The 12,295-nt window shown below is 45.0% G+C and overlaps 1 protein-coding gene across 2 annotated transcripts in view; it reads left to right on the forward strand.

The window, feature by feature from the left end:
* Positions 1-12,295, forward strand: part of LOC119958485 — a 705,387-nt gene that overhangs the window by 496,124 nt on the left and 196,968 nt on the right. For both annotated transcript variants that reach the window (XM_038787045.1, XM_038787049.1), the window contains one exon: positions 9,744-9,789. In XM_038787045.1, the coding sequence (XP_038642973.1) occupies positions 9,744-9,789 (46 nt within the window). The remainder of the gene's footprint in view (positions 1-9,743; positions 9,790-12,295) is intronic.

Here is a 12,295-nt window from a genome sequence, read left to right on the forward strand (position 1 = left end):
CCTGGCCCGCGATCGGGGACCACCGATCTGCCGGCGGGCCTGTGTCGTGAGGGCACTCCTTCCTTCCGCGCCGGCCCCTGTAGGGCTCCATCATAGCCGCCGTGGAGAAGAGAACCCCCCACACATACGCCAAAACACGCCGGCGGTTCCACACATGCGCGAGATCATGCCGGCCCTTGGCGCATGCGCGATCTCGCGCAGTCCCTTCGGCAGTGGCTGGAGCCCCTCCGCCGTCCATCTAGCCCCCGAGACAGTTGAGAATTACTCACCCTGGGGGCCCGTTGACGCCGGAGTCATTGGCGCCGGTTTTCCCAATGGCGTGGGGACTTAGTCCCCGGAAAGGAGAATCCCAGCTATTGTGTTTTTTGTGGACACCCATATAATGGTAGAATGCTTGAAGACATCAGAGCGATGCTGTGTCTTGCTGACAGGCAAAGTGAAAATAAAACTGGATCCTACTTCCCTTCTTGTGATGTCATGCTTCTAACATTTAAAGACATTTTGGATTGGATAGGATAGGTTTATTGTACATGAAAAGAAAATACAGGGCAAACATAAAATACACAATGTAAATACATAGACAGGCATCGGGTGAAGCACACCGGAGTGTAGTACTGCTCAGTAGAGAAGATATTAGAAGAGATCAGATCAGTCCGTAAGTCCACCTGTCCATGAGAGGGTCGTTTAGGACATATTACTGTAGTGATCTTTACTCGGGTATGTACAGAAGGGGCTAATGGAAAGGCCAATAGGGGGAGCACTTGTGTGTATAAAAGGGGGAAGCAAACAGCCCTCTGGGCTGTTGGGTGGATTAGACCATGAGAAGAACAGAGGCAGAGATTTAGTTCAGGGCTGCTAGTGTGGTCAGGCCTAGTTGTAGTGTATAGAAAAGTTGTAACCTTTCTACTAGTACAGTTCTTAAAGTAAGAACTCACGCAGTTATTTAAGTTGTGTTGCTCAATAAACCTTCTGTAAAACTTCTGGACGACTTTGAACATTCTTCTAAAGCCTCTATTGTAACTGAGTTGAGTAGCGCAGATTACCAGCATTACAGGTAACAAAACAATTGCAACATCCCCCTTTCTTTTTCAAATGCCTCTCCCCTTCCAAACAGTATAACTATTCACATGTTCAGGTTTAGTTACCATTATATAAGTGTGTAGAACTGATGAACCTGTGAGTCTCAAAGGTTTAGAGGTAATCTGCTGGTACACCTAGATATTGTAATGGTAACCTTGTATGGAGGTTTATTTAATTGAGCACGGTGCTCTATGGTCTCGTCATTCTTAAATGTTGTTGCTGTTTGCATTTGGGATCTTGTCCTAGTTGCTATATGACTATAGTGATTGAGGACATGGAATGGAACTGATGTGTCCTCAATTATACCTCACCATTGTGTCTTTGTCTGTAATGACTTCATAGGATCTTGACTTCAAACAAATCTCTGTTATCTCGGATGGTTGGAGCCTACTTCCTGTGGAATCCCGGATGCAAATTTGTTCTCCCAATTGCAAACATAGCAATTCTGCATCCGGATTTTCATTATGCAGTTTTAAACACTGCTGTCTAGTTTCTGAGAGAGGAGAATAGGTAAGAGTCGGTAAATTGGAATGGACTGGTCTGCGGATTCATGAGCTCTGCTGATGATGGAATAGTTGAACTTGAAAGTGTCACTTTGAGATGCATCATTGTAATGTGTAGATTTTGTTTGGTCTGCCTACATTTGAGATTTAGGGATTTCACTGTGCAAATGATTTGTACAAATAAGCCATGAGATCTCAGGTAATGAGGAGAAGGAGTAGTGTGATTGATATTCCACTCCTCATGCATATCCTGAAATCCCTTACTAATAGGTTGTGGCCTATTATCCATAATGATCTCTCTCAGCACACCAAATAAACTGAAAATCACGCTTAGAGTATGCAAGACAGTTGTGCAACTGTTGAATAATGGAGTACTTGGTAAAGTAGCCGACGATGACAATGGCAGAGCAGGTTTGAGGGGCCAAATGGCCGACACTTGTTCTATTTCTTTTCATCTTACTGACGGCCTTCCCATCCTGCCACCAATTGAGATCCTTAAGTTGCCAATTAATATCCTCTGATATGTCTCAACCTGCTGCTGCTGGGAGGCTCAGATTGCAGGCAGCACAAAACGTCAATCTGATGTGTCTGCTTATGGGCTCGTGGAACGGAGGGGGAGGGGGGCTTTATGGGGTCCTTCATTCAAAGGCCTAGTTGAGTGGATCCAATAATGCTAAAATGAAGGGCCACTGAGAGACATCTCCCACTGCCCTTGCTGCCAACCACTACCTCTAATTGGCTGGCAAACCTCTGCAAACCCCGGGGGAAGGTCGGTTGCTGGTATGTCAGGGACTTCAAAGGTAGTAATCTCTGGATTACCACCAATGCCACACGCTAGTGAGAGTAGACACAGGAAGAAAGCAAAGTCCAATGTGTGGCTTGAAAAATGCTGCAGGAGGGAGGGCTTCAAGTTCTTGGGGAATTGTTCCAGTTCTAGGGCAGAAAACACTCCTTCAAAAGGGATCGGTTGTACCTTAACAGGACTGGGCCCAATGTGGTTGTGGGAAGTTCATTGGCTTGACAGAGAAGGATTTAAACTCAATTTACAGGAGAACGCCAGCATGTAGAAGTAGAAAAGAGGAATAAGATGAAGAAAGTTAGAGTAACAGGCAGTGCTAGAGGAAAGAATAGTTCCATATCAGATAGAAGCTACCTTTGGGGTAGTGAAGTCAGAGTTCAAGCACAGACAAGGTATATTCCCACAAAGTGGGATCTCCATGGATGGCAAAAGCGATGGAGATGAAGATAAAGAAGGAAAAATGCTGATGACAGATGCCAGGTGAAATAATATGATTGAGAACGAGACTGACTATAGAAAACTCAGAGGCTTAGTGAGAAAACATATAAGAGAAGTAAAGGGAGAGTAAGAAAAGAGACTAGCAGCGCATGTGAGATGGAATCCCAAAAGGCCAATTAGGGGCAAAAACAGCAGCACGGTAGCATTGTGGATAGCACAATGGCTTCACAGCTCCAGGGTCCCAGGTTCGATTCAACCTTGGGACACTGTCTGTGCGGAGTCTGCACATCCTCCCCATGTGTGCGTGGGTTTCCTCCGGGTGCTCCGGTTTCCTCCCACAGTCCAAAGATGTGCAGGTTAGGTGGATTGGCCATGATAAATTGCCCTTAGTGTCCAAAATTTCGCTTAGTGTTGGGTGGGGTTACTGGGTTATGGGGATAGGGTGGAGGTGTTGACCAAGGGTAGGGTGCTCTTTCCAAGAGCCGGTGCAGGCTCGATGGGCCAAATGGCCTCCTTCTGCACTGTTAATTCTATGACAAAGTGGAATTCACACATGGAAGCAGGGAGCACTTCCTGATATTTGGCCCATAACTTCCAGCTAGCGCCGGGAAGCCATGGGCCTCCAATTTTAAAAGGGAAAAATGTGCACTTATCTGCGCTCGGATAATGGGGTGAACCTTGCCCTCAGTGCAGCAGCTTCGGACCACCAGTGCCCCTCTGGGCAGGTGCCAGTACAGGACAAGTGGAGTGCAGACCTGCCCCTTTATGACAGGGTCAGCTTGGGAACGTCCATTGCAAACAGGTATTTAAACTGCTCATTTAGATTGAAGACAACAGGCAACATGTTTAACAAGTGTTTTAAAGGAATGCAGATTTTTTGAAGTTTTTTTGCTCATTCTTTTATGCGGGCATTGCTGTTCTTATTGATTCTTTTTAAATAATTTTTTATCATTAAAGGCAATTACTTAAAAGTGAATATAGGTTTGGTTTAATGTGTGAAACTATTTAAATCTGTACAGTATTATTATCTAACTTTACATGTGGCATGCTTAAAAGTGTTTCGTCTGTTTTCATGTAGATTATGGTCATTAAATTTTAAAAGCGCCCCAGGGTTTTTTTGCTGTCACTGTCCTTGTAACATCTGATTTTTTTATTTATTTGTGTTATAGAATCATAGAACCACTGCAGGGTAGTAGAAAGCTATTCGGCCCATCGAGCCTGCACCAACATTCTGAAAGAGCACCCTCCACAGGCCCTTGCCCCTGCCCTATCCCTGTAGCCGCACCTAACCTTTGGACACGAAGGGACAATTTAGCAAGACCAATCCACCTAACCTGCACATCTTTGGACTGTGGGAGGAAACAACAGAATCCAGACGAAACAGCGGCAGCATGGTGGCACAGTGGTTAGCATTGCTGCATCACAGCGCCAAGGACCCGGGTTCAATTCTGGCCTTGGGTGACTGTCTGTGTGCACTTTGTACGTTCTCCTGTGTCTGACTGGGTTTCCTCCGGGCGCTCTGGTTTCCTCCCACAGCCCAAAGATGTGCAGGTTTGGTGGATTGGTAGGCTAATTTGCCCCTTGGTGTCCAGGGATGTTCAGGTTAGGTTCTGAGGCTAGGCGGAGGAGTGGGGTCCCAGGTAGGGTACTCTTTCAGAGGGTTTGTTCAGACTCGATGGGCCAAATGGCCTCCTTCTGCACTGTAGGAATTCTATGGTTCTATTCCGTGGTTCTCGGAAAACCATGCAGACACAGGGAGAATGTGCAAACACCAGTCATCCAAGGTCTGAATTGAACCCAGGTCCCCAGTGTTGTGAGGCAGCAGTGCTAACTAGTGTGCATCGTATTACCCGTGTTATTATGTTTCTGCCCTTTTACTTCAATTATCTTATTCATTTATAATTATCTCACAATTAAAAAGTTGTGTTTTGATGTTTCAGTAAGACATTAGAGAAGCTTGTGAAGTTTAAAGTAACATTTATTAATAAAAATAATTTTATAAATGCAAAACTTTGAAATCAGTTAACATTTAACGAACATTTATCTTTATTAGCTGAACAATGACATTAAACTGCCTCAACTTTTACAAATTTCTTTCAGTAAAATATTTTTCTCACTTAAACACAATGGTCAATAAAATATATTTTCCCACATAAACACAACTGTTCTGTCTATTTGTAAAGGAGCGGGGAAGGGGAGAGTTTTAACATATCAATTGTTAATGTTAAAATCTCAATGTCTGAAAGCAGCAGCTGCTGAAGCACAGTATCCTGGCACACATCGTCTCTGACATCATTTTGGGTTGTCCTTTGGCAGTATACTCTCAGCAGTGGGTAATTGATTTGCTGCAATACCTGTCAGGCATTTGAAGTAATCACTGACACTTGTAAGGATAAAGACTCTTAAACGACACTGCTTAAAATAAATTGCAAAATCCAAATGTACTTTAGCTCTGAATCAGCTGGGAGAACAGGCATGCTAACATTAGTGTCCTTGAAGGAATCAATAGCACCAGTATCGAGGCCATGATCATCTAAAACCAACTCCGCTGGGCCGCACAAATGCTTAGAATGTCAGGGACCCGACTGCCAAAGCAAACCTTCTTCATCCAGCTCAAGGAATGATCCCAGATACGGGGAGGTCAATGGAAACTTTTCAAAGACACCTTGAAGGCTGACCTGAAGAAATGGAACATCGGCATCAATGCCTGAAAGACCTTTGCTCAGAAGAGACCTACTTGGAGGAACCTCTTGACTGAAGGGTCACAATTCTTTCAGAACACCTGATGGCAAAGGAGGACCAGAAAAAGAGCCTGAGAAATGATTACCCACGATCTAGAATCTAATGATCGATCTCACCTTTTGGAAACTCCTGCCAAGTGAGTGATTGAAGATGCAGCTCTAGGATCGGGCTCATCAGCCACACAAGGACCCACAGAACCCGTGACCAGTAGCACGGAGTATCTTAAGTGGACAGCCATACTCTTTAGCAAGTGATCACCGCATCCTATCCATTATAGCTCCTTTAATAGAATTAATATCCTCATGACAAACCAAAATTTGAAAAATATATCTTCCTTTCACTTTATTTGCATTTTAAACATATTATAAATGCTAAACACTAATAATGTAAAACATTAACCTACCAAAAAAATGTCTCCCAATGTCTCCTGCTTCTGTTAGATTATCTTATACTGAAAAATACAATTGCAAATAAAAAGGTGTAAAACGGTGCCTAACAGCGAGGCAACTGGCCCAAGTTAGCGCTGTATTCCATTTTTAATTCAGCAGCTCCAGCGCAGCACGTGGCTTCAAGCAGGAAAAATAGCCTGCCAGGAGTTTGAACGGCACACAATTCCAGCATGCATGCCTGTATGTCTGCACTTCTTGGTTGTCACGACTGTTAACAGTCCAACGACTTAAGTCGTTAACCCGAGAAGAAGTTATGGGCCATTCAATATTTGCAAATGAAACAAAACTTGGAAGAATTATGAACTGTGAGGAGAATAGTCTAGGACTTCAAATCATCAAATAAGATGGTTGGTGGAATGAGTGGACAAGCGGCAGATTAAATTAAATGCACAGTAGTGTGAAGTGATTGATTTAGGTTGGAAGAATGCAGAGATATAAAATAAAGGGTACGATTCCAAAGGAGGTGCAGGAGTAGACGGACCTGGGAGCATATGAGGGGCTGATTTAGTTCACTGGGCTAAATCGCTGGCTTTTAAAGCAGATCAAGCAGGCCAGCAGCACGGTTCGATTCCCGTACTAGCCTCCCCGGACAGGCGCCGTAATGTGGTGACTAGGGGCTTTTCACAGTAACTTCATTGAAACCTACTCGTGACAATAAGCGATTTTCATTTTCATATGTGTATAAGTCATTGAAGGTCATAGGACATGTTGAGAGTGGGATAAATAAGGCATACAGAATCCTAGGCTTTATTCATGGGGCATTGAGTTTAAAAGCAAAGACGTTTATTAAACTCATTTAAAACACTGCTTTGGCCTCAACTGGAGTATTGTGTCCAGTTTTCAGAACTGCACTTTAGGTAAGATATAAAGGCATGAGAGAAAATTGAGAAAAGATTCATGTGAATGGTCCCAAAGATGAGGAACTTCTGTCAGGAAATTTGATATAACTACTTAAAATCAAGAGGGGCCTGGACAGCATAAATTGGGAAATAATTTTTCTGTTGGTGGATGGATCGTGAACCAGAGGGCACAGACTTAAAATAATTAACAATAAAAGCAATGGCGACATGAGGAAATTATTTTTGATGCAGTGCATGTTAGGATCTGGATTGCATTACCTCAGAAGAAGGCTCAATTGAGGAATTCAAGAGGGAATTGGATCATTTGAAAAGGAAGAGTGTGCAAGGCCCTGTGGGCCGGCACAGACAAGACTGACCGAATGGCCTCCTTCTGTGCTGTAACAATTCTGTGATTCTGTCAAGTGCCTGTGTCGCACAAGATGCAGTTAGTTTATCTTTCCGAAAAGAGGGAACGTGTGGGTCTTGTTGGTTGTCTAGCCAACGGCTGAGACCGCAGCCACCTCGACAAAATTCTATCTATTGAGTGACATTTGCAATTTGTATATCTAATGGCAGATTTCTTGAATCTAGAGAGCTTTGAAAACTTTTGATAAATGCACCTGTGGTTCCTCCATCAGCTTCTATTATTATTGCAGGTTGGAAACATCAAGTTCTGGAGATTTGTCGATTTTAGTTTCTCTTATTTTCTCCATTCGCATTTTTTTAAGCTTACATTAAATCCACTAATATCTTCCTTGTGACTTATTTTTAGGTTCCCTCACACCCTTGATATTTAGTCCTCTATCTCAATTGTGAAAAACAGTCAGCCATTTCTTTATTATCCACTGTAGTCTCACTTGTGTCTGTCTTTAATGGGCTGATATTCCCCTTCACTACTTCCTTAATCATAATATATTTATGCAAACCCTGTTAACTTTGATACCTTTGCCATTTTTTTCTCAGAGATAATTTAGGCACCTTTATTGGTTTCTTTGTGCTCTTTTGTTGTTTTTTGTGGCTTTCTGAGTGCATTGGATTGCGAATCTCAATATATTTTCCTTTTACAACAATAACTTGCATTTATATTACACCTTTAACATGCTAAAAGGCCTCGAGGTGTTTCACCAGAGCGTGACGAAGGAAACATTTGACACCCAATCACATGACACGATACTTAGACAGATGACCAGTGGCTCGGCAAGGATATAAGTTTTAGAAGTGTCTTAAAGGAAGAAAGGGTGATGCAGAGGCGGAAAGGTTTAGGTAGGGAAACCCTGAGTTTAGGGACAAGGCAGCTGAAAACTATGTGGAGCAATTAAAATAGGAAATGCTCAAGAGGTTAGAATTAGATGATAACAGAAAGTTGTGGCAAGGCCAAGGAAGGATTTGAAAATAAGGGTGAGAATTTTGAAATCAACGTGTTACTTGAGCGAGAACATCAGCATGCATTGGAGCGATGGGTGAATGGGACTTGGTTTGAGTATGGATATGGGCAGCAGAGTTTAGGATGATCTCAGGTTGATAGAGGGTAGTCAGGAATGTATTGAAATAGTCATGTCTGGAGGTAACAAAGGCATGGATGAGGGTTTCAGCAACAGATCAACTGAAGCAAGAGCAGATGGGTGATGTTGCAGAGGGGGAAATAGTTAGTTTTAGTAATGATGCAGCTATGTAATCAGAAGTTTGTATGCAGTCTGACACGGCCTCAGATACTTGTCAGGGATAGAGATGTCACAAAATTTCACCAATCACCGATTGCGAGAACGGAGCCAGGGTGGTAAAACAGCCGGGAGAAATATCATGGTCCCAGTGCACCTTGTTTCTCCTGGTTCCAATTCCTCTGCCACGTTAGTTTATAACCTTCCTAGCAGTATTAGCAAACCACCTCACGAGTACATTGGCCTCAGTTCTGTTGAGTAACAACTTGCCTGACCTGTATAAGTTCCATATATGGAATTATACTGGTCCCAATGTCATTATCATTTTTTAAAAAAATTGATCCTGTGTTGATTGACCATGGTTGCTTAACTACACAAGTTGTGTTTTTTACCTTAGTGGAAGTATGTGTGAAATGAAATGCCCAGTTGTAATTGTCACTGTGTTCAGCAAGGACTTAAACAACTGACAAAGATTAACCCAATAAGATAAGCAAGTTATCTCTGGCACACCAGGCCTTGGTTTTACAGCTGGGAGCAAAGAGCTTCATGTTCTGAGCCATAAGGACATAAAATCTACTTAATCATTAGTTTGGGCTTATTACATCCATGCGCATCACACAAAATCACTCCCAATTTCTATCAGGTTCACATAAAGCTTAGCCTCATATATCATAAGTGCATGAATAATTTCTGCATGCCCAAGACTCATGTAGTCCATGGAAGGTATAGGGACTTGAAAATCAAACAACAGTTTGAGCTTTAAACCTCTTTGTCAACTTAAACATCTCTATGTTTGTCCTAACTTTACATAGAATTGTAATAATGTGTTTCAAGGATTGCTTTGATAGGCAAGGTTTCTGTTGTGCTGTGATACTCAGTTAATGGTTATCAGATCTATGTGTAGATCTTTGCTCATCCCGATCAGCATTTCCCATGTGCAACCTTCCAAGGGCAGGATTGTATTCATGTTCTTCATAGCTCCATTCATTTCACTTGCTTAATAGATATTTTAAAATTATTTTACGGCTACCAGGATAAAAATTAATATAACTTGGCTTTACACTGATAATGCTAACGGAGAGAATTTAAATGACAAAAAAGATAATCGTTTTTCATTAACGAGAATAAAAAAGCTGAAATTGAAATATGTTACTGGCGTGCAGCCAGTTTTCTATGGTGTATTCGAGTAGCAGGATTTTAATCGAAAAATCATCCTTTTTGTCCTTTTCTTTCAGGGAACTACCTCTGATAGCAAGCGAAGAGTCTGCACTGCCAAAACCTGTGAGTAAAATAGCAGCACGTTCCTAAATGAACGTATAAAGCCTGGTTTTATGACACATTTAATATAAGAATGACTAACATTTAAAGCTTTCTCTGTGGGATCTTTTCTCTAGATGTATTTGTCCTGGTATTGACAATGGCTATTCATATTACAGAGAAACCAGTATTGATACAAGCGGCGAGCATGTTTGGTGATCGGGCGGAAAATGGGCTCCGACACCAAAATCGGGGACTGCGCCGGTTTGACGCCAGTCCGCCATGCTCAGCCTCCTCCAAAATGGTGTTATTGTGTCACCCACCGTTTCAGCGCCATTGGTACGTCATTGCACAGCCCACATACAATGCTCCACCCACGATGGGCTGAGTTCCCGATGACGCGGGACACTTATGGTCTGAGCCGGCATGCCGGTTACGGACTGTGTCCAGCGCTGCCACACTCGGCTGGTGACCCTTCCACTGCCCGGGGGGGGGGGTCTGCTAGAGCTGGGGGGACTGGTGGGGGGTGGCCAGGGGGCCATGTTCTATGGCGCGACCAGTGCAGGTCGTCAGCCGTGTGCCGGGCCATTTTCTGCCCGTTTTCAGCGCAGACGGCACGGGTTTCAGTCAGCGCTGGTGCTAGCCCCTCACCGGTACCTGAATCGATGAGGGGCTGACGCCAAATTTCTTGTCATGAAAATAGCATATTATACGCTGGCATCAGTACTTAGCCTCCAGAATGGAGAATCCAGCCCAATATTTTGACACCTGGTTCTCTTCATTGCTGTACCACACTGTTACTCTTGGTAGAAAAATGGACTGCAAATTGCCCCACGGCTTCCATTGCCAATACTGCTCCTTGGCTCAAACAAGAGCAGGGGCAGAGATTAAACACTATTTTATTGCCTATCATATACAGGTCTTGTGCAATCACTAAACAAACTAGGCAGTCACCTAAGAGGCAGAATTGAGGGGCTGGGGTGGGGAGGGGTGGGGGTGGTGTGGGGGGGAACTTGGGTCGGGAAAATAAATACTGAACTCAAAATATGTATGTAATGATATGTATATAGGACTTCCGGTGGCGGCGATGTACGAGTGAGCCGCACATTCGGCGGGCTCTCACTCCGGCGGGGCTTAACAGCTGTTTCCCCGCGATAGCGGGACCACGGGGGCGGCAAAAAGGCTGCCGGGAAAGAAGAGGAGAGCGGGCTGCAGCAGATGGAAGTGTGGGAGGCCAGCAGGTGAGGAAGAAAGAGAGAGAGAGAGATGGAGGCAAGGAGGAAGCTGACCTGAAGGGTAAGATGGCGGACCCACGGACCTTCCTTCCTCCAGGACAAAGAAAAAAAGTTTGGAGTTGCTGAGGAGGGACAGCTTGGACCCACTTCAGATGCCCAGGAGGTAAAATTTAAGGAGCTGGGCGAAGGAAGGCGGCAGCGAAGGTGCTGAGGAGCGGGCTGCGGCACATGGAACAGCGGGATTCCAGAAGGCAGAAGAAGAAGGAGAAAAAGGGACAGAGACAAGGACCTGAAGAAAATTACCTGGGACCTAAGATGGCGGACACACGGACCCCGGACTCAGCAATCCAGCTGGCGCTGGATAACATGCTCCAGGTAATGAAGTCCAGTTTTGAAGCGCTGAAGCGGGACAGCTTGGACCCAATCCAGAAAGCGGTGGATCAGCTGAACCAGAGGCTGGACGCCCAGGATGTTAAAGTTAAGGAGCTGGGAGAGGCGGTGGAGGAGCAGGCGGATGCGCAAACGGTTGCGGCGCTAGAAGTGGACGGCCTGAAAGAGCGGCAGAGAAGACTGCTGGACAGAGTGGAGGAGCTGGAGAATAGAGTCCGCAGGAACAATCTGAGGATGGTCGGCCTCCCGGAGGGGGCGGAGGGAGCTGATGCTGCAGCGTTTGTAGCAGACCTGCTGAAGCAGCTGATGGGGGCCGAAGCCTTTCCGCGACCGCTGGAGCTGGAGGGGGCACACAGAGTGCAGGCAAGGCAGGGATGGCCGGGCGGACCCCCCCGCCCGATGGTGATTAGGTTCCACAGGTTCGTGGACAAGGAGCGGGTGCTGCAGTGGGCAAAGAGCGCCAGGAGCAGCACGTGGAACAACAGTGTTCTCCGCATTTATCAGGACCTAAGCCAGGAGGTGGCTCGGCGGCGAGCAGCCTTTAAGAATGTCAAGGAGGTGCTGTTCAAGAAGCACGTGATCTGTTCCCAGATCGGCTATGGGTCAAGCACCAGGGTCAACACCACTACTTCTCCGAGCCCGAAGAAGCGATGGATTTTGTGAGGGACCTGGGGCTGGTCCCGAAAGGAGGCCCCAAGGACGCGAGTTAGGGCCCGAGGATTTCTGTGGGAAGGAACGCCGAATGTGCCTGGACTGCTGCTCAACAGTTTGCTGGGCCAAAGGGGCCAAGCGGAACATTTGAGACTCTTTCCTTTGTTCATGGACATTTATGTGCTTTTTCTCTTTTTTCTGTGGTTTTTTTTTCCTGTTTGGGCTGATTTGTGCTTTTTGTGCAGCTCGCGGAA

This window comes from Scyliorhinus canicula, chromosome 2, assembly GCF_902713615.1.
Source record: "Scyliorhinus canicula chromosome 2, sScyCan1.1, whole genome shotgun sequence".
NCBI lineage: Eukaryota > Metazoa > Chordata > Chondrichthyes > Carcharhiniformes > Scyliorhinidae > Scyliorhinus > Scyliorhinus canicula.